Source organism: Paralichthys olivaceus, chromosome 21, assembly GCF_024713975.1.
Source record: "Paralichthys olivaceus isolate ysfri-2021 chromosome 21, ASM2471397v2, whole genome shotgun sequence".
Classification (NCBI taxonomy): Eukaryota; Metazoa; Chordata; class Actinopteri; order Pleuronectiformes; family Paralichthyidae; genus Paralichthys; species Paralichthys olivaceus.
Genome location: NC_091113.1, coordinates 6,189,245 through 6,213,163, shown reverse-complemented (window position 1 = coordinate 6,213,163; position 23,919 = coordinate 6,189,245). Strand labels below are relative to the sequence as shown.

At 41.1% G+C, this 23,919-nt stretch overlaps 1 protein-coding gene across 1 annotated transcript; it reads left to right on the top strand.

The window, feature by feature from the left end:
- The first annotated feature begins 692 nt into the window (after nucleotides 1-692).
- LOC109627084 (rho-related GTP-binding protein RhoN) lies at nucleotides 693-22,243 on the top strand. Its single transcript, XM_020083468.2, has 5 exons — nucleotides 693-1,011; nucleotides 2,203-2,290; nucleotides 17,246-17,355; nucleotides 20,485-20,619; nucleotides 21,245-22,243. Exons 1-5 carry the CDS (start codon nucleotides 907-909, stop codon nucleotides 21,503-21,505), a joined length of 699 nt encoding a protein of 232 aa, XP_019939027.1. The 5' UTR covers nucleotides 693-906; the 3' UTR covers nucleotides 21,506-22,243.
- The last annotated feature ends 1,676 nt before the right edge of the window (nucleotides 22,244-23,919 follow it).

The following is a 23,919-nucleotide window of genomic DNA, read 5'->3' as shown; positions in this document are numbered from 1 at the left end:
TCACTGTTGTGTGGATTCGTTCATTATGATTCAGCAATATTTATTATTACTTATTTACAAGGAGAAGAGAAGTGAATAAACATTGACATTGAAAGTGTTAGTTGACAGTAATGTTGAAATTCAGGCAGAAGTGTCGAGAACACTGAGTCAGCCAGAGACACCGGAAGTACGGGGTTTGCCTTCAAAGTTAAAGCATGAAAGCAACAACAATAATAATAAGCATATTGATATACCTGTATGTCTTTCTTAGATGTTTAAACCCCGAGTGAAACATCTAAATAAGTTTTTATTTTGATTGCTGCTGAGCAAAAGCTATCAACAATCATCACGCTATAATATTCATCAACAGCGATACAACAAAAGTCCAGTATATGCATGTTGATATACTGCTTACAGTTTGTGTGTAACACATTATTGATCGACCTCAGTCTACTGTTTGTCATCGTGAATAAAGAAGAGTTTAAAACTACGACCTCCACTCAGGAGCAAAAACCATCACCATACTTATACTACTCACTACTACCTACTTATAATTTATACTTCTTACTAGCTGATTTTTTTTAATCTTGATATTACTTTTGGCCATATCAAGTGATTTACATATGCCAATACCCTGAGTATGCGTTGAGTGTATTCAGGTTTTATTTTGAAGCCTCTGAAAGGATGCCAGCCTTCATTGACGCTGCTTTGCCAGGTGTCATCAGTGTCACCGGAGGAGCGGGAGCGCGCAGCAGTGCGCAGAGCATGTAACTACCAAACTACCGCGAACACCGGAGCTGAAGTTTTGACTTGACTCTCGAGGAGAAAAAGAAAAAACCTCCGCATCAGTTTGTTTCTTCCACCCTCGACCTGCGTGGAGCTCAATGACCAGAAGACACCGAACCGCTGAGTGATACCCGGGGCACGATGGAGAGCAAAGGATTACAGCGCTGTAAGATCGTGGTGGTCGGTGACACGCAGTGTGGCAAGACGGCTCTCCTCCATGTCTTCGCCAAGGACTCGTACCCGGAGGTAAGAGACTGTATTTGATGGAGATAAACACGCACCAGGACTGCGACACAAGTGCGTAAAAGTCAGGGAAAACCACGCATGAGCCACAACGTCTCCACCGTGCGTCATGACATTTACACCAAAAACTTCCCAACATCACGAGTTGGGAACTCACAGTTCTTTTTATTTACATTTATTTCTTTAGAGCTCCTGCTTTAATGTCACTGACAGGCTGTAAATTCATCCAGATGAGAGCTGGTGTATCCAGAGAGGCTCTTTATCTTTACGTGATTCCATCTGGCTCTTTGTTGTCTTCTACGATGTAAAAATGATCTAAATGAAATGTTTTTTGTCTGGACATTGACTCCGAACGATAAAAAGTCACCATCATCATCATCACCACCGTCATCACGGTCAGATTCATTCAGCTGTGCGCACAGATCTGGGCTCATCTGTGCGCCTTTTTGCGCATCAGCCGTCTGGCACGTAAATACTGAGAGATCGGATCAGCGCTTATTTGAGCACAACGAGCTGCGTCTGAGCAAAACACTGAGTCACCAGCTCACCTCCCTGTCTGAGGATTTCAACACGGCAACTAATAAAACCTGACCATGTCCAATTCAAACAACAAATATGTATTGAAACACGAAGAGTTTAATTCTGTCTTATGTTCATGGCTGGACTTGGATTTTGGTAAAAAACAACAACATAAAACACTCAAGACAGGTTGAAGTTATCAGGAAATATTTGAGTTTTAAGATGAAATATTTATTATATACAATGAGAAATCAACATTTCACTGCATATATTGTTTCCATGAAACCTGTGTCTGGCCTCTGTTTTAACAGCAGTCCACTGTTTGTTGCCTGATTCACTGTGATGGAAAACATTTGTTTTTCACGTGAAACTCTCTGGAGAATAATGAAATCACAGCTTGTTGACCTAAATGTCTGAATCTGGAGATGAGTCAAAGCTCAGAATTGGCCTCATCTACTTTCCAATGCACACACACACACACACACACACACAGACACACACACACACACGCCGATGACTATTCTCTGAACAACAGATATTATTTTCATATCCCTCAATTTCAATTGTCAATGATTGCTCATAAATTAGTTGAATGACCTCCCCACCCCTGAGCTCTGATCTCATTTCAGCCTCACACATGCCTCTCTCTCTCTCTCTCTCTCTCTCTCATTCCAGAATTACGTTCCCACCGTGTTTGAGAATTACACGGCCAGCTTCGAGATCGAAAAGCAGAGGATCGAGCTCAACATGTGGGACACGTCAGGTGAGACGCACTTGGGTTTGGGTTTTATTCTCCATCTCACCTCTGCTCTTACGTGGCAGGATTATCATGCCAGGGCGCTGAGAGGAGAGCTGCGTCACGCTGACTCCTCAGAGCGCCTGACAACATCCACTCTGTGGGCCACAAAAACATGAGCAGCCACAGTGAGAGCGTTGAGAACCGCTGGATGTTTCTAATGTCTAATACCTGTGTTCATGCAGCGCTCCATAAACAACTTGTCTTGTGTTTAGTTGTTGTCACAGCACAAACACTTCAGAATATATAAAACTGGCTGTAATCACAGACCACAGTCACTCCTGTGTTGAAATACGTTAATTTTGATCTTTTGAGTCAGTAAGTTTTGATCTCAGATTAAGTTAAGACTAATTTGTGAGGGCTGATGTCATAATAGTCATTTTTAAGACACGCAAAGTCGTCATTTTGGAGTTTATGCAACTCTGAAAGTCAGATTCCTTCCGTCTCTTGTACTTTCTCCTCCAGGCCCTCTCTCTCTCTCTCTCTCTCTCTCTCTCTCTCTCTCTCTCTCTCTCTCTCTCTCTCTCTCTCTCTCTCTCTCTCTCTCTCTCTCAAACACACACACACACACACACACACACAACCAGAGGATAGCTTTATGGCGCGGTGACCATCAGCCTCCACCCTTGCAGACAGACAGACAGAGACCTGCTCGACGGGCTGGAGATTAAGAGCTGCAGCTGCTGAGGCTGGTGCTGCCTGTCGGTTTACAGTGGGCGAGGCCGCTCCAATGTGTTTGTACAACACCCATTTCAAATTACTGGTTGTGTGCGCGTCACACGCTTAGAGACACACACACATACACACACATACACATGCACACACCCTTTTCTCACACTGAGCTGTTTGGTGGATTAGAATTGCTCCATGGGAATGCTTCACCGGTAATCAACAATTCAATTCATGTTTTGTGTGTGTGTGAAGCATGTCGATCTATTCAGGAGTTTATTATGTCATATGAATGGAATCTGGTGGAACACAGTGGACCGAGCGCTCCCGGGTGTGACCCTTTATGAATGTACCAAACAAAAGTTGAAGAACAAGAAATTGCAGATCAAAAAAAATGTGAAGATACAATTTGGTGTGAACACATCTACCAGAATCTGGTATATAGACTTTTTTAAACCTTTGGGCAGAGGCAGTAAAGGTTTATGCTAAGCTAAGCTAGTTGGCTGTTGGTTGAAGTCAATCCTCAAGAAGAAAAGCGAATCAGCTTATTTACTCAAAATATAAATATATATATATATATCTTTAATAAAAAAGTTTTTTTCATTTCTGTTCAAATCCAGACTTTGAATGGTTCAGATTTTGGCCGGTGATCCATGTCACACCTGAACTGGTTTCTTCCAGCTCTGCACAAGCTGCTCGCGTGCACGTTGCCTCGCAGCGTCCCTGCGAGCTATTCTGGGTTTGTGTCAGGAGACAGGTGCACTGGCTCCTACATCAGTATTACAACACTTCCCTCTGGTGCCTGCCTCTTCATACTAATGACTCGATGGGGGATTACCTTTCCAGCATTTACTGTTTCTTATACAATCATAGTTTTGTTTGAGGATGTAGATTTTTTTCTGGTGTATGTGTGTGTGGGGGGGGGGGGGGGGGGGGGGCATGTGTGTATCCGCAGGCGTGTGCAGGCATGCATGAGAGACAGCAGGGCGAATGTTTGTAAGCATTCAGTTTGTGTGTGTGTGTGTGTATGTGCTGGCGTGCCAGCATGTGTGCAGTTTGCATGTCAGCCAAAAGCATGAAGCATGAACTAAAGCAGTGGGAGCGAGGCAGTGACCGAAACTCAGACATCAAACGAGCGTTATAGAGAAATCTGTTGTGTTTTCATCGCCAACCATCATAACAGTGTCTGAAAGGACAGGCAGCGTTGTGTGAAGCCACAGACACAGATTCTTCTTTTAAAAGACACAAATAGAGATAGTGGAGGAACACACGAAGGTGCAGGACGAGCCGTAACCAGGTCTGTGTGACGAAACCAGAACAATGACCCGAGCTGGGATTTGGAGAAGGCCTCTGGACGGCATTATAGAAGGTGTGTGCGTGTGGAAGGTGTGTTGATATATGCCAATATAGAAACTTTGATTTACAGAATCAAAAATGCAGAAAATCATATAAAAAACACAACATAAACACATAAGCCATCCCTAATCTTTGATTCCTTCCTTTTCACAAATCACATAACTAATGCATTAACCAATAACCATCATCATAACATTAAAACGGTTGTGGTTAATTTATAAAACTTTAAAATATCAATAAAAACATTTTGTGATCAGGATTCGATATTTGTATTGGAAATGTTTTACCACCTAATATTAGTAACAACATCAATCCCCTGAAAAATCCATATCGGTCGTGTTCAAGTATAAATACAGAATTGAATTTGTCTTTCCAACTGTTCTTGCTATCTGCCTGGAAAATAGGTTTAACCAACCAGCAGGCAGAGAAACATCAACATGTGGGGAAGCCGCAGACCTGGCAACCCTCGTGCACAGGCCCACAGAGAGGAGCGAGTGTTTGGACGAACTCGATCATTTTCCAGAAACAAACAGTGGATTTAATTAATCAGGCGCTCACTGTGCCACCAAACACTTGCCCCCTGTCTCCTCCATTCTTCATCTCCCTGCACCACCCGCCGCCTCCTCCACCTCCTGCCTCCTCCCTTTACATCCAAACACGCTCGTTCTCGGACTCCCTGCCTTGTAGGTTAAACTCTTGTCCTCGTTTTCTCTCTCCTCCTGTCAAACTAAATCCCTCCCTCCATCTCCTGTGTGTACATCTCTGTTGCCCCTCATTCTTCTCTCTATCTTTCTGCCGTCTTCACCTCTTTCCTTTTCTGTCTTTCATGCGCTGTCAAAATTACATTTACTCTTGGCCATGGAAACAACAGCTTCTCTCCAATGTCCAGTTAGAAACTGCTCTCAGAAGCTTTTGATCGTACCACATGAGCTTCCCTGAGCCAACAACCTCTGCACAGTTCTAGCAGAATTTCACATCTAACTATAATGTGCAACGGACCTTGTGGAATAATCACCTCAAGGCAATTGTTACATCAAATCACTATAAAACCAAAAATTTATTTATTTATTATGATTACACAACATTGTTATTGTGCATTGATGAGTTGTTGCCCTGAAAAAAACCTGATCCCATCCACATGTGCTATAACACAGTGTCATTTTGCTCTTCTCTGCACTTTTCTCCTCCTCCTTTCTTTAATTCCATCTATTCGTTCTCATATCCAGCCCGGCTGCCAACCCCTAACCAGTCTTATTTCTCCCAAGGTCAGGAGTCCCACTGTATTGGGGCAGTGCCCTCTCAGCACTCTTGCACTTGATTAGCTTACCTTGCGTTTTCTTTGTCTGTCTTTTATGTCCCTCCCTTACTTCTCACTCAATCTTTTTCTCATTTCCTCTGAAAAACCCTGCACTCCTTTCCTCGCTGCTTCCTGGCAGATACCACACATGGCTCACTCTACTCTTTCTTAATGTGCTGTGACAAACCCCCCCCACAAAAAATATCTGGGTGCAGAGAATAATTTTGCCGTTGATTGATTTGCCTCTAGCTCACCATCCTGCAACAAATCGTCAAATGATCTTTTACGAAGGATGGATCTGGTGTCTGTGTTTGTGCCGCTGTTATCTACCGGCTCGATTTCATCTTTTCTTAAGTTCCTCTTGCATTGATTGCCCTCTGCGAATGAGTGCAGAGTCAGAGACTTTGGCCCAAAGGAATTCACTTTTCACAAGCATCTGCGTGAAGCAATTATCCACCAATTTGCACACATGAGGCTTCAAAAGGTCATAAATTGCATTAAAATACAGACTCCGGGGGTGACCTTTACAGTATTACTTAATCGTCTGCTGCTAATTATGAATATGCCCCCAGATCACATTTCTTTCTAGAATCCAAGGTAATTATAAAGCAACAAGCAGCAAAGAGCTGGTACAACACAACCATGGAAAAAGGACTGAGTGCATTAACAATGGAGGGAAAGTAAGTGGATTATCTCAGTGGATCACACATGTAGCTGGTGGTAATTAATATTTTCATATCATCACTGACACACTTAGAGAATAGCAGGAGATCAAAATGCATTTAACCACTCAAAGTATTGTGGATATTTTATTTTTATATATCAAAAACACAACTCCTTGATTTCCCCCCATTTTACAGGTTATATAAGCCCTTAAACGAACATCATTGTGATAAGAACCACCTAAAACTGTAAAAATGTACTTTGACTTTCAAGATGATTTGGCTTCACTTTTAGGGAGCTATCATGTCGTCCTTTGAATACAGTCTGTATTTGATTGATGTCTAAATTTGCCTTGTAACTTATCTCAGTGTGTTCATACAGCTTCATTCCACTTCCCCAAGTGACAAAACAAACCGGTTGCAGGTCTAAAAAATGTTAATTAAGCTGGGTTCAGTTTTAGTAACAGTTACTAATTATGCTGAGTAATTAACAACTTCTCAAACACATACCAGGGTTTGAATTTGGCAAACGTATCTTTGTAAGACTCATTAAGAACCACTGCATTTTACTGCTGCTCTAGAGAAAATTACATTTTAGTGGGAGTCTGAGTTTATTTACCTCTGCAGCTGGCTGTCGTCAGAAAGCAGCTTCACGTCTGCAGGGTACTGTCGCCACCCAAACGCAATTTTACTAAACATTCAGGTTTCACAGCTGAGCATGTGAAAGTGTGAGGTAAAGAGGATCATGCAATTAAAAGACGCTGAGCAGTGAAGGAATGTTTTGATGTTTGGCGACTTGAACTCCTCCAGGCAGCTTCCTGTTCTGAGGCATTTTCTGTGATACTTCCTGGAGGCTTTAATGAGTCACTAAGAACATGTCCCAACATGAATTTAAACGCACGCGCTCTCTAGATGCTTGCTTCTCAATCTGTCAGGTACCGTTCAAACATTGCTGGCACCGTATCACCTTTAAAGACCCTGTTGCATCCCTCCACCCTTCCATCTATTCTAGGTCTACAGAGTCCGTGGCAGAGATCGCCTTAACAAGTCATCATTCATTCATAAGCAGCTTTCATGACCCCTATTAAATGTTGGCTCCTTGAAAGCACTACCCAGATGTGCCCTGCCGGAGCATCTGTGTGGCACCTGGCTCCATGACAGATGTGAGCTTTAGTGTGTCCAAGGCTTTCTAGATGGAATTGGTTCCTCAGCCCAAGTTTCTTTTGGCTGTTTGTGCCTAATATGTGCACTGGTGTGTGTGTTTGTGTGTATGAGTAAGCGTATGAGCGAGTGCGCTGAGATATTAAAGGAGCAGCAGAATATATAAATAGAGACAGTGGAGAGACAAACGGGATCTGGTGTCAAAGTGAAGAGAGAGTGAAAGCTCAGTTTGAAGTGCTGAGTGATGACAAAGTGACTGTCAGTGGGTTTTTATGGAGCAAGCGTGCGCTCCAGTCAATCTGCTCTGATTCTCTTCTGTCCATACAGCCCATTAGAAGACCGAGAATACATTGAAAATCAATGGCCTAGATGCGTCTCCGCTCTCTTTCCCGAGGGACGGACAGTCTCTCAGCCGCTGGTGCACGTGTAACTGAGCAGTCTGTCTAAAAGAGACACTAAGTCTGGACGAGCATGAAGACGCTAACACCAACTTCAGATATGACTTCTACAGGAGACTCTTACTTCAACTGAATACAGACTTGTTTAACTAGTCACTCAAACTCAAAACACTTATTCTGACACGTACCACAAAACAAACACGTAGAGACATATTGAAAACAGTCGGACACAGTCGGACTCCTCCAAAATCATATGCACTCATCATTGTTTAGTGTATAGGTCTTAATTTATTTCGCCATATCTCCCATGCTTTCACTAATGTTTTCATTAGCTTTTGTGATAAAAAGGAAATTAAAATAGAGGACGGCCTGAAGACTGGACAACAAAAACAATAGATTTATCAGGCTCAGTTGATGCTATACTGGATAAAGCGTAATTAGATGTTGTGGTGCACTTTGTATAGACACAAACACCCACACCGAGGGCACTCAAGGGGTCTATCCATCCACTTAAGACCCCCTATATCCCTTATCTATAATGCAAGATGTAGCTATGACCGCTCAATCCCCCAACACCTTGGCCATTACCGACAGCGCTGGTGACCCTGTTTCTACTGTACAGTCATTTATACTGTATGAACGCGAGTGTTGCCTGTTTGTATTTTCCTCTAATTTTGTTTTGGTAAATGTGTGAAATACATGTCAATTCCGACAGCTTGTTAAACACCATGGGAAGCCAGGTCAATACTGGCTCAGCTGCTGCAAACGCGGAATATGAAAATCAAATAAGAGAGAAATTTAATTCCTTTTACAACACACCTCAGTCTCTCCATCACACCACCTGCTCCAAATGTGTTGATTTGAAGTGACGCTGTAAAGAGTGATATTATATTGATCCTATAGAATTGTGTGATCCTCTATATTAAAATGGATGTAGACTTCGGGTCTGCGAAAAGGAGCGGCATTAAAATTGTCAGTCAAATTGAAGTGAATCTGTTTTTTTATATATATCTCATTTATTTTCAAAGTACACTTTAGTCTCTTTCCGTTTGTTTGCCTTTGGAACCCCTGTCTAGCTGGAGAAGTGAAGCAAAACAAAGAGTTTCTTTCCAATAAACAACACACACGGATCGGAGGTTCACACATTTTCCCTGGGTTTGCGTCCACAATCCAGGCTGCACGCAGGCTGCTCAAAACTTTACAGCATATAAAATCACAACAGGGGCCGGGAGGTTTAATGTGAGGGGGAGATGCCCAGATGCCAGTCGGTTCCCTCTGTCATTAATTTTAAGGAATCCTGCAGGATTACTGCTGATTTCAGGCAAAACTGTGCTCACTGGCAGCCCCCTCCCTCTGTGCCCACTGAGTTAGAATTATGCCAGAACATCACACAGAATTTCTCCCTGAAATCCGTCCTGATATTCTGTTAGTAGTCCCTCTATACACGGAAAACTTTAAAAACTTTGGTCGGACTTGAGCTTTATGATTAGACTGAAGCTTTGAAAATATCATAACCTGAGCAAAGACCTTTCAAGTCTTCCCCAGTAAAGAACACAGGCTTCAGTGAAGCACGTATGAAACTGTTCACGTCAGCAACACGTGTTATCATGTTGTTGACGGCTACAAAGGCTGTTTGCCTTATTAAGGAAGAGACTTACACCAAGTTTACTTCAGTTACATGTGTCCTTGATGTTTTAATATATACCATTTGTACCCTGGATATAGGTCGTCAGTCTATCACAGGGCTGACACATAGAGACAAACAACTATTCACAATCACAAGCACTCAGTGTTAAGTCTCCAATTAAACTCCACCACAACCTGCGTGTCTTTGGACTGTGGGTGGAAGCCGGATGTATATGACAAAGCTTTAACTGTGTGTGTAGATAAAACAACTGAGATGCAGTGAAAAGCAAAAGAAGCAACTTTTCTGGAAGTTTTCGAATACAACCTTTTCCCAAGGTCAGGAATGATCGTTCAACTCCTTTTTTAAAAATGTTTTTTCAGGGATCTACCACTGCTGTTCGAGGAAGTTGGGGGGGACAAGCTCCAAAATCACTGGATGCTAAATTTCTCGATGCAACAGAGTATATTTTAGACGCATGCCTGGAGAAACCCCACATCTTTGACTTCACTACACACAGCCACTTTGTGTGACAGGCTTCTGATAATGATATTCAGGGTTTATTTTCTCAGACTTGACAAAGCTCCTCCAGAGCCACAGGCTGAGCAGCACTCCGCGTGACTCCTAAACAGATTTTCATGTGTAAAATTGCTGGAGTGGCCCTTTAACTTTAAGCCTAAAGGTCCACTGAGACTCCTGAGACACTTATACTCTAAATACATTACAAATATTTATAAGAAATCCATCATATCATCTGCTATTTCATGCTCAAGGGACAAAATTGTTTTCATCATGGGACAAATAAAAAACACCTTCCAGTTGAATCTATGACATTTTAATTGTTATATAAGCTGAATGAGCAGCCACGTACAGGCTTCATTTCTCTTTTGTTATGTACGAGACAGTTGTATTGTCCTCACATTTCACGCAGCACGGGTGTGCAGCTGCTGTGCGTCATCCAAGTGGGTCCAAATAATTTATACGTTCAGATGGTGGAAAGAAAAATACATTAATCAATAGCATTAAACTGTGCTGCATATTTCAGGTATTCAGACCTGCATGGAAATCTGAAAAAAGGCACTACTTCTTGAGAAGGGCATAACTGGGACAAACAGGATTTTAATATTAATGAACATTACCATGCGGTGATGGAAGTTGGCAGACAAAAATGCCATAGGAGAGGATTAATAATGATTTTCTGTGCAAACAACTCAAGGTGTGTGCGTGTATGTGTGTGTTCCTTCTGAATCACTGTGAATTCTGAATGATTCGACGTGCAGCCCGATCACAGCCACATCACAGCTAAATAAATTTCCCATGGTACAACAGTGGAAAAGTGTTAATCAGTTGAGACGAAAGGACAAAAAGGAGATATCTGTGGAGCTTTAAAAAAATCACTCACAAAAGTTACATTATTTAATTTAGAATAGATAAGATGGCTCTCTTCATTCCATAATTAAGAAACCTGCCCAGCGGGGCTCATTAAAGCTCATTAAGAAACTTTGTTCATAAAAAACTCTGAGCTGAACTTGCAGAACAGTCTGGAACAACAGATGAATTAAAGAAATACCTGAATACATGAGTCGAGTCTTAACACACTTAAACATGTGGGAGTTTGGGGTGAGACGTGTTGGACCATGTTATCAAAACACCAAATGAGGGATTAGAGACTCAAAGACTTTATGTTTTTCCTTTAATTTGTCAATTTTGGATGTTTAGTCTTTGGAAGTGTATTTGTAGATCAATTATTTATGGATGTACGGTTATGTTGATCTTTATTGTGATGCTTGTCTCCTATCTACTTTTAGGACAGAAAATGATTTTCTTTGTAGTGTGTAGATACTCTAAAGACATGGGGATGCTGTTTTGTTGCAATTTTAAATGGTTGTTTGATTTTAATTTATTTTCAATATGGACAAAAAGACAAGATGGACTATTTAATCTGAAGTAGTAGAGGAGAGTCATTTTCTGGCCTGTTGTGGTCTTCGTGTGCATGCCGCAAAAATAAAACTTAGTAACCAAATCACTGCCTGTTTATCTCTATGAATTTAATAATATGTATTTTTTAACATGGCAGCAAATATATCTTTTGTAGTCCTCACTGTCCTCAGTTAAGTTATATGGAAATCAAAGGATTTTTTATTAAAAACTGTGAATTGATCAGTGAGAGATTCCTGGTGTCAACAATTTGACAAATTTGGTCAAGTTGTGAGGAGCGACACACACGTTATGTGTGACACGTGTTAAAACTGTCACAGCCATTTGCTGGTCATGACATCTCATGATGATGTGTGACAGGATATTCCACTTATTTATTCTGCACGCGTCAACTCTCTGTTAGAGCCTGACCCATTATTCAATTCAACTTGTCCATTGGCAGAAAATAGATGAGCATTTATTTTGACAAGTGATTTATTCAAATTGGTTTCCTGACAAATGTTCCATATGCACTGTAAAAACTTGGAATTGTTTGTCTAGACGTGATTTTTTTTTTTAGCAAGCAGCATTGCAGCCCTGTGCAATTAGATTTTCAAAGCATTTTTCATGATTTGGCTTTATGTGTTATATTACTGTGAGAAACCCGGTCTGGCTCTATTAAAAGATGCCATTTAGACGAGATTAAACAAGACTTGAAGTGAAAAAACTCTCTTTGAGAGGCAACAAAAAAATACACACGCCTGATATCTGTTAAGAGCAGAACACAAGTGGATTACATAAAACGACAAGAGGGAACAAACAGTACATGCTCACCAGTGTGTAAGCGACCAAACAAGCCGGAGCAAAAGGAAGCAGGTTTTTGTAAGCGTCAGACATCAAAGGCATGACAACCCCATGTGGAGTCGCGGTACAGCGTTACTGTCGGTAACAGCAGCACCACGACTCACTGGCGATTGTGCCCAACGTTGTTCAGCAGCCAGTGAATATCTCAAAAAATATGTAAGCGGCAAACAAATATGTAATTCTATCGAGCATTAAAGATTTTAAATGACACTAATATTGACGTGTGAGATAAACACGTGCAGCACTCTGGTGTGGTTCGTGAGCTCGTGCTTGATCAGGGGGTTTTAGACGGAGACAGATGGGTTGAAGTTTCTTTGTGCTGCTGCGGCAACAGCAGGGGTCTTCCCACGAGGGGGGTCATATACTACAGGTCCCAGAGAGGGTCAGAAAACAGCTCGCAGATCAATACGCATTAGCTGCTGCTGGAGCGCTGAACATGGATTAGTTGACATCATGGAACCTTGAGGCTCATCGTCTGTGTGTGTGTGTGTGTGTGTCACAGTGAATTCATTATTTTTATGAAGAATCAAATAAGCTCTATAGTTTTATCCAAGATTATGTTAAGAGCAGTTTTATGAGCTATAGTGAAGCTGAATTTTTTGTTTAAGCATTAATGGTTTCATGATTCCCTACATGTGAAATATATTTTAATCATCAGGATTGTGCAACTATGAAATTAACTTTTTCTCCAAATACCTTTTGTTCTTAATGGCATTGAAGTGAGGGTCATTCTAATCTGCAGAGGACTGACCTTTATCAAAGTGATTCATGGCACACAATACGGAAAATACAAACAATCTCTATATTTCCCAGAGTGAGATGAGAGGATACTGAAGTTTCACGCCTGTGTATTGGATGTCAAAAATGGAGTTGCTTATCTTAGCTTAGCATTAAGAATGAAAACAGGTGATACAGAGTTAAAAATAAAACTGTCAAACACCTCATTATGAAGTAAAAGGAAAGCAGAAGCCGGCCCGCGAACATCCAGAAGATGTGGAGTAACTTTAATGTTTTAGTTTTCCTCCATCAACCCCTGAAGACAATACAGTATCTGGCTCTTGAGCTGCACTCCACTATATTCACCAGCTACGATGGGTTCTTGAGTTTTTTTATTACAGTTTATTCAGCTGCCCCCTGCACCCAGCTGAGAAAGGTGGGATTGAACCAAAACAGTGAGGCCAGAAAACCAAAGCACTAAAAGACAAAAAGACGCTATAAAGAACCACGAGCTGAGGGAAAGTGCAGAGTCTGGTGATTATTCTCTGTGGATTCTTCCCCATAAACAACCTCTCTCACATAAAATCAGACATGATCTGTTATTAATATGAAAATACTGATTATACGCTGCTCTGATCGCAGACATGAAAGTGCCGTCAATCTTCTTGTGAACATAAAGAAAGCAAATGAGGCTTTTTCACAAAATGTACCAACGTTAAATATGTAAACCCATTTTAAGAAACATTCCTTAGAGCCATACAACCACCTGCATGTTGTCAGAATGGTTGACGACACACTAAAACCTGTTTGACAGCTTCTTTTAATGAGTGTTTAATTCAAAGCCGGGTTTGGCAGGTGTGTGTTTTTGGAACCACTGACGAGGAGGAGGAGGAGGAGGAAGATTCAAGCGCAAAGGGACTTAAATCTCAGAGAGGTCTTGATGCTTGTTTATTCTGGCAGAGGTTGGTAGACAGCACAGAGGAGGACTTAGCAGAACAATAAAGGTCTACATAGAATTACTTCTAAAAGAGTAGCAAGTAACTGAATATACCCGAGGAGCAATCAGCTAAACTCAAACTCAAGTTTGTGTCCTGTCTTTTTTTTCTCTGAGACGAAGCGACCCTGAGGACAGTGTCCCTCACAGCTGCATTAGATACAGTACACAGAGTGATCACAGGTCACAGGAGGCGTCGTCGTTTTGGCACATGCGACGGATGCTGAGTGGAATCAGCACCTTGGACAGGTCTCGTACATCAGCTCATCTAAAAACATTCACGAGCCATTTTACCATCCGTGTTGTTGTCTTCAACTGTTACTCGTTACATCCACAGCTGAGGATAGAGTTCCACTTCCATTACTTCTGCTTGGAAAAAAAACGAAGGAGTCGCAGGAAGTAGCTTTTTAAAATTACATTAAAGCATAATGGAGTTTCATTATTGTTTCATTCTGTATTCTGCTATGTTGATTTTTGCTGCTCCTTGCCTTGGGAAGTTTGGGAGGAACTTGTTCTGATCTGAGGCGTTATTCCGAGAACACTGAAGAAAAAAAACGTGGTGAACTAGTTGAAGACCCAAGTTGAGTCATATTTAATACTAACTGAAGTTTTTTTTAGCCTCCCTCATAAGCAAATACTTCTTTTATACATATGAATATGTCTTCTATTGCTGACGGGGTTTGCTAAGTTTTCATGTTATTGTGACAGAGCTATAGCACTTCAAGCTGTCTTTATTCAAATGGTATTATATTATAATTTCCTAACTGCAGAGGAAGACTATAAAGATCTATTTAGGAGACATTGAGTTAATCATTTATTGTCGAACTACTGTTTCCATGGTGAAGAATTACATGAAGAACATGAGTAAGAAAACAATATTTCCATTGTTATCAAATTAAAATATTAAAATCGAATTTATTTAAAGTAAAAATTATTATTTATATAACATATATAATTATTTGATGGATTTAAGGGCAGATAAAATCTTTAGATGTGAAGATTAAAAACCACCCCCTCATGAAGTATGGATCTGTACATGTAGTATCTTTAGTTGCAAATACATCACTTGTCAAATTTTGCAACAGTCGGCACGAGTTCTAAGGATAACAGCTGACCAACGATAGTCTGCATAGCTGTAACCTACATAGGCCTGGTGCACTTGCAGAAGTGCTGACAGAGCAGCTCTGCAAATGACTTGTTTTACAGCGTCCCATCCCACTGCCCGAGACAAAAATCTCTTGTTGTTTTCACACTGTCCTTTTTTTGTGTGTGTGTTTAACCCATTTGTCTGGAACCGGCTCAAGAGGAAACTTAGAAGAACTGGCCCCAAATGGTTCCAGAGAAGAAATCCCTTATCCTTCTTCTTGCCGTTGTTGTTTCTTTTCATAGTATTTTAAATAACAAAGAAACCGACTGCAGAGTAGACTATCTGCTTCCTGGTTACACTGGTACGCACATGACCAGTGCACGTGTATGGCCACATGATATGTGTTTCAGGTGTGTTCCTATGTACGGGGGTAATTACTGATGTGGAGCTAAAATGCTTGTGTGGAAGGAGATTATTGTAGTTTTAAACACCATTTCAGAAAGAGCAGGGATAATACGACACAGGTAAAAGACATGAGGGTGGAGCAGACTATCACAAAGGAGGGAAACCCAACAATGACAGGACGTAAAAGAAATATGAAACTAAAACAGGAAACGACAGCAGTCCAAAACAAAGAGGTCAAAATTTCAAAAAGCCTCATGAGAGTCTGTAGATCAGTAGATCAAGACAGAAACTCAAGGTTTTATAAGAAAAACACAGTTTAACATTTAAAAAAATACTTTTAAATATGTCTAAAACAATCTATAATTGAATGAATCATCCTCACTTGCTGTAAATGTTCAAACTTAATCTGCACCTACAACATACTGAAACACAGGGAGAGTGAGCGTCTGTGTGTGTGTGTGTGTGTGTGTGTGTGTGTGTGTGTGTGTGTGTGTGTGTGAATGCAGGGCAGCATGTGTGAAACCCAGGAGCAGGAATTAATCAGAGAGACGGCCGAAAAATGGCTGTAGCCTTTCAGTTTGACATTTTTTAACCACAGAAACACATTTTGCTTTGGGGCCAGATTTTGACAGCGCAACACAAATGAGGGTAAATGTGGCTGTTTGTTACTTGCCTGTGTCTCTGCACACATAATGTAGATGTAAACTGGCCCGCTGGTGTGTTGATGCTGTGGAGTCATTTTGAAATGATTTGGTAGCTTCAAGAAAAACACTTAACGTCCTAAAATAAGTGTGGATGTAGATCAGCTAACATTGCCAAGGAGGTTGTGTTTCCACTCTTGTTCGTTTATTTGTCAGCAGGATTACGCAAAAACAACTAAACCAATTTCCACCAAACTTCCACTTGGTTTAATTCACAAATGTTTTTTTTCTTCTTTTTAAATTTCTACTATAAGAACTAGACAGTCTTGCTGAGGATTGTTCGAACTTGGCAGAGGTATGAACTCAACTGAGAGCCACTCTAGTCAGTGACATTTGAGCAGATAAATCCATAAAAATCCATTAAGAGGACATTTAATAATTAATAACAGTTTAATGCATATTTATTATCAAGAGAAATAAAGAGTCTGCTTTATTTATTTCCCTGTAAAAGTTGAATTATTCTGGAAACGTATGCGTCTTGAACTGTGTTTTCATGTTTGTGCTACATGTGGCTGATTCAGGGCCTGTTCTACGAGTATGGGAATTTTCTCTTCAACCTTTTGTCTTTTTGTTGAGTTGCCAAAGCTCTGTGAAAAAAAATAAAGCACGTATAGTGTCGGAGACAATGAATGAAATGAAGAGGGAATGCTGTCCCCCACCCAGAAAGGAATGTGTCCCCTTGCCCAGGTCACAATGCTCAATTCAGCCTGGGCCCCCGACAAAAACACATGCCATTCTGAAATACCAGGTGACGCTTTGTGTGAGCCGTTCATTATGTCACTGTCACATGTCTGTCTGCTGGCTTATTCAAGACTGTCAGACAAACAGACCCCGGGTTGTGGACGATGCCCCTTTGAAAGCAATGTATAACACCCACTGGCTGTCATCAGCAGAGCGGCTTAGTTCATCATAATCATCATTATTATCATTTAATCACAGTTATTACTGCTGAAGCTGCTCTGTAATGACTCACTTTGACATTCAAAACTTAACCCGTCAGCAAAGTGGCTATCAAAAACATATAATCCACCTGGAAACTGCTCATCAGTGTGTGTACTTTTCGCCTGCAGGTTCAGCCTACTACGACAACGTGCGACCGTTAGCTTATCCTGACGCGGACGCTGTGCTCATCTGCTTTGACATCAGCCGTCCGGAGACCCTGGACAGCGTGCTGAAAAAGGTCAGTGAACATCAAGTGATGGTTTTTCAACCCGCACACATTCCTGCGATCAGCGCCATCACTCATCGACAACATCATCAATACAAGACGAAACACTTCATCTTTTATGGAGGGCAAGTTCTCACAACTTCAGGGGGTCCATCTGAGAACTAACTTGAACTCTGACCCCTTTGGTAACAGCGGTAAACACTGACCTCATAATACCGAATGCCAAAGTGACACGTTGAGTGGTCACTTTAATCACAGTCTAGCAGCAAAATAATGGAACTGGTCCTCGAGTAAGTCCTTAAGCGTCTCATTTAAAAGCGTCAGAATTACAACGAGCCATCATGCCTTGTTTCCATTTCCTTTTATGTGTATTTTTTTTATTTTACATCTGTAATCTTCCGTTTTCAAATAACACCCTGGCACTTTCCTCTGACAGCCTTCCTCCCAACCAATTTTTGCACCTTCCAATTTTCCTTTTAGAGGGTATTTTCTTTCTCAGCATCGCTAAGCTACAAAACTACTGCTTGAATCCTTATCACAACCCCTTTTCCCTTTTTGTCTCTTTTGTTCACTTCAGTCCAATCTCTCTTCAAAGGCTCATTCAAATCTCCCATGTTAGGCTGTCTGTATCTCCCTCTTATCTAGTATTACACAACGGAAGATGTTATCCCAGTCTGCCACCCTTCTCCTTTTTGAATGCTCCAACCCTGGCAACATTTTCTCACCTCTTCCCTTTTTTCATGCCTCTCTGACTCGCTGACTGCCATATCACCACCTTTCCATGATTCCTCTATATTTCCATCCACCTGCCTGATTGAATTGAGCTATCAAATGTTTGTGTGATGATGAGATGTGTTGCGCTCATTTCTGCATCCAACACAAACAGCTCCAAGGTAACTAAGGCTGTATAATTGTAATCACAGATTTACAGCCTTGACTTTAGAAAAGACTGATGTTCGTTCCAAGGACTATTTACCCAGCCAATAATTTTTGGTATTTCTTTTTAAAATATAAAAATTATTTAGCCCATAAAATTTTAAATTATGTTTTAAAAAATATTTGGCACAAAGTACAGCTGAAGCCGTTTTGCAGGTTTTTGTTTACAATCCAATTTGCACAAATCAAAAGTTCAACTCAGTAAATGAGCTTGATGAAAATTCAATGGATCAACAAAGCAATTCTTACTTAGAGGGAAATAAATGTGTGCAATACATTTCAGAGGAATCTACACATCAGACATGATGTTTAAAGAAAACATTCTGAATTATGTTAATGATCTTAGAAAATGGTCTAAAGCACAAAGGTACATGTGCATAAGAGTTGATGTGCAGAATGAAAAGGCCACTGGGCCACGTGCATCGTTCCAAGTGATTAGTCTCTTAATTAATCATGGGTGTGTTTTGTGTGCAACGCTTCCGTTCCATTTAAAAGCCTGATGTGCTTGCATCTTAGATTGTATTCATAATGGCACCATTTTCTGGTATAAAAAAAAAGGACACTGCAGAGGAAATGAATCTATTTGTGTTTGAAGTAAAAGCATTACACAATCTGTATGTGATGTTGCACACACACTGTGCACACGAAGAAATCACTATCTTCATAATCTGGCCTTAAAGTAAAAGAATACAACATTGACTTCAGCCCAGGTTTGTTGATCCATCTCGACGTGCAAACAATGCACCTGAACACACTTGATTCATGACCATGAGCGCTAAGATGGGTGCTAATATACATATACTATGCATATACTATAACATGGACATTGGATGAAATGTAATGACAATCCATTCAATGGTTGATCATAAACAATATTAAGTCTGGACCAAAGACACCGAATCACTGAAATTAAACTGACTAACATTCAATAACAATCACAATAAGCCTTAAAATACAAAAACGTGTGTGAGGAGTGTGTAAAATCATATTATATAAACTCTACATAATGTATATTGAAGGAAATATTATGTCCTTGTCCTGTCTGGTTACCTGGGTTGCAGATATATTTATAAACTGAATTGTCAGCTGCACTTATTGAAAACTCAAACCTCTGTACTTAAGCTTTGATAAACCAGACTCTCAGATCTAACAGCTCACTCTCTGCTCTTTATCAGGGACAAATCTCTCGCCAGTTCTCTTAACATTACGCAAACAATAAACCGCTCATCCCATGGGTCCTTTGTGACTCATCTAAATTGCTCTTATTCACCAGTTGCACGCTGCTCGGTGGAGAGAGGCACTGAAAGGCAAGCGCTCGCTCTGCACAACACGCCGGAGCCCGTGCAAAACAGCGGCGGTGCAGGCATCTGGGAGAAAAGATGTCTTTGTGAGCGAGAACAAATGGAGCAACAGTGCTCAAAGTGGCTGCCTGTACCACGGTGTGAGGAGATAATGAAAGGAGTCTCTCAGAAAGAACGAGAGCGATGGAGAGGAAGACAGAAATTGTTTGAGTCATGTTTGTGGTGTGTGATGAGCATTGTCTGTCTCTGTGTCTCTTACCTCTCACAGCATTTCTGACCATGAGCGTCATGCTGCTGTGAGCTGCAAATAACAGCTTTCCTGTTGTATTGCTTCAGTTGTGGTTTCTGGTCTTGTCTTCGCTTCAAAACAATTTTTATTTTAGCATTAAACGTGCTGCGGGTTCAGAACTCGTGGTATTAAAAAGGATGGTATAGTGTTATATCCATTATGCTGACTAAAAAGTGTTCCCTTGTAAAAAATACAGGGGCCTGCATTGGTATGGCTGTGTTGCTACGGGCTACAAATGAAACATAAATAAGGAAGCATGGTCTTTTAACGTTTACACAGATTTGTTGTGCAGAATTGGATAAACTTCCTGAAATAGGGATGCTGCACTAATAGATATTTACATTTTAAAACAGTATAAAGGTTTGAATTGAAACCTCCAGGTTTGAGCAGCTTGACTTGATGGGTGTGTTTTTGGATTTGTTGTACTATCTTTTGCAATGACAATAAAGCTTTCTGATTTCTGTTATAGAAACATATTAATGACAATAACTTGAGTTGCATTTATAACATTTACGTCCAATATTCCGGTGTCCACATACTATTGGCCATATAGTGGTTTTTTCCTCAACGTACAGGCCCTGGGCACTGACATGTTTTCACCTTTCTAATTCACAGTGGCAAGGTGAGACACAGGAGTTCTGCCCCAACGCCAAAGTGGTGCTGGTCGGCTGCAAGTTGGACATGAGGACGGACCTCAATGTCATGAGGGAGCTCTCCAAACACAGACTCATTCCCGTCACCCACGAACAGGTGAGCGCTGCGGAGAAAAAGCACCTCAGCGTCTGTGACCTTCCACAGTGTCAAACCCAGCTTCACATTAACGGCTGCTCCGGCTTCTACAGCCGGACGACTCCTTTCTCAATCATTCAAAGGCCTGTGCCACAAACACTTCAGCCCCAACTGATGTGGTTCCCCGGGGGGGGAGCATTCAGCATAATGAGCCGCACACAAACTGTGAGCCTTCTGCTGTAATCACCTCAAGGCCATCAAAATAAAGACTTGGGAATGTTTCCATTAATGCAAAAATAATGCAGCCTCCCTAGTAGAACAGCCTTTAATATTCCTTTCATAACGGAGGAATAATATTGCCCTGCTGTCTGGATGCTTCTCCAGTGTGCTATCTCTAAATACTGATACTGAATACCTGCAAATGTTTCATAGCGAAAAGGTTAATGGATCCAGCTGAAAAACATTGTAGTAGAAGTATTAGTAGTAGTAAAGTAACTCAATTTTAGCTAATCAACGTATCATTGCATGTTTACATCTTAGTTTTATTGCCTCCTACTGGCCAAAAATCAGGAAACTAAGCTTTAAGTCTTCTGTTTGTACGACAACTCAACCAACCCTCATATTCTGTATTTTTCTGTGTTTTCAGGGCACAAATTTGGCGAGGCAGATCGGCGCCGTTGCCTACGCAGAGTGCACGTCAAAGTATTCAGAGAACAGCGTCCGGGACGTTTTCCACGTCACCACGCTGGCGTCCGTGTCCCACATCCATCGGCCCATCCCTCAGCTCAAACGCGCGGGCTCACGTCGCGGCCTCAAACGGGTCTCCCAGCAGCCGCCTCGGACTGAGATCAGGGAGCACCCGCCTCCCATTAGAAAGGACCGGGCCAAAAGCTGTGTGCTCATGTAGGACCACAGTCGACCAGCGAGGCTGACCCACGTGTGCCGATGGACACGAACCATATGGCACATGAACTTAATTTATTGGTGATTTCTTGTCAGATCTTTGCACTTTGCACTGTGGGTTCTTTAAGGAATTGTCGATCTCTAGCAAAACTCTCCTTGTTGTTTTTCTCTGTGGCTGTGTTGTCTTCGGGGAGGGGCGTTGTAAAGGCAACGTCTCTGATGCTTTAACTCAAAAATGGAGACAGAGAAGGCGGGTCAGCAAATGAAACACAAGGACAGAAAAAATGTGTTGAGATCAAAGAGGAAAGAAATGAATTTATGGGTCACCCTGCAGGAAGCAGCAGTAACGATGCTGGTCTCGACCTTCATTATGTTGTTTTCTGTTTTGAAAATGCTGTTCTCTCTTTAAGTGTATAAGTAAATGAAGCACAATACAATGCACGCAAACTGTTCCGAGTTTTCTGTTCATGTCAGGGAACGAACTCATATATGACGATATAATGATATAATCTGGACTGACTAAATACTCGTGGGCTGAGATGACACTAATTTTTCTTAAACCACAAGTGCTTTTAATATTGAAAAACAGAATAATCACTCCTCACCACATAATACTGAAGTGTTGTGAAATTAACGCTGTTCTAACGATCCACACCGGGAAGGAAAGTCACAGAGGGAGTAAAGAGGGTGATTGTTATGTTGTATGTGTCATAATGAAATAAAGAAAAACTTGCTCTGCTGAGTGTTGGAACGTCTTTGATATGTAAGATATTCGTATGACTTTTGCCTTGATCCTGAATAATTGTGCTTAGAGAAGAATTTGATTCATTCAACTCGTGAATTCCTCAGTGCATCTCAGTTCACTGGAGCAAAAGGCACAGTTGTTTCTCAATGAAAAAATTATTCTGTAACTTGCGCAAAATGCACTTTTAATTTGAAAAAGCAAATTGAATCAAGAGAAAAAAGATACTTGGCTGATGAAAAACTACTTAAAGCCATAAATCTATTGTAGGTCTTTTCCGCATTTATGTGGACACAGTAATATTCAATCGAAGACATTATTTTCATTATGATCTTAACATGAGACGGTGAACGATACTCTTCCTATTTACATTCAACATTACGTCCTACTCTCTTTATATACAGTCTATGGTCCTACTACACTCAACACCAGGGCGTGCGTCATCAAGCAGTTGGTAACTGTCATATGTCAATGTCGCAAAACGTTACGGCATAAACCAGGTTACTATAATTCATCCTCTGGGGACCATAACTATCTGAAATAAATTTCATGGCTCCCTGCTCCAGCCTGATGAATTCCGTTATAAACCCAAATGTTGGACCGAACCACAGACAAGAAATTTAAGGGCTCAGTGACGTGGCCTTAATAATAAAAGGCTCCAGTGATTATACACTAATCAAAATCTCAACCGTCTAACGTTTAGTTTAGTCTTTAAAGGGGAATTACACGGATTCTTCTCATCAGGTTTATAGATTGTAGAAAAATGTTGTAAAAACCCTTCGTGGCTCCAGCGTGTCTGTCAATCAATGGAGAAGCTTTCTGATAGCAACAGTAAATTAGCTCCTCATATTGAAGGTGATAACTCCTGAGTTTTTAATCATAGGACATTAGCTGAAATTACAATGCTACCAGTGCTACCAATCCACCAGTGTAAACTCAGAAAACAGATTAATGACATTTTGACGATGTCTTCATTGTTCAAATTACCTTAATAATGTGCAGTAGAATTCTCAGGGTGTATTTTGTATCAGCCCTGCACAGTTTTATATCTCTTTTAAAATCATAATACACTATGTAGCAGAGAGTATGTGTCATCTGTGTGAGTGATCTGTCCTGCGGCCCTGTCCTCTTTTAAAGTCCACACACAGGATCACTGTGAAAGCTTATATACTGAACACATGTGTTAGAACTCACCCACACACGTTCTTTGCTGAAATGACATCCCTAACCACCGTAATGAAAATTTACATTTTCCTACTGGCACCATTTTTCACACTTCCATGCATTAACATCTATTCAACAACATCAGATGTGACCGTGTTCCTCTCGTATTAAAAATGAATACAGCTGTTCTTAACTGTATTCATGAGCCGTGTAGTTTTGACCTTTAGCTGTGACTCTTGTTCCATTTGTTTCCCACCGTCACGGACGAGGCCCCCGCAGCCACTCACTGCCTCCGTAAGCAACGACAATGTGACATTTCACAGCATCGCTGCCGTGTTGCCATGCGGGAGCGCGAGGTCGCACCACGCGCCCAAGGCGAAAGCAGGGCAGACCTCGAGTCAGAGGGGAGAGGACGTCCGAACAATTGAGAGCAACAACAATCTGGCGTTTATACAGTGCATGACAACGTCTGCATTGTAATTTAATCAGTGCCAGTGGTGGATAATAATAAA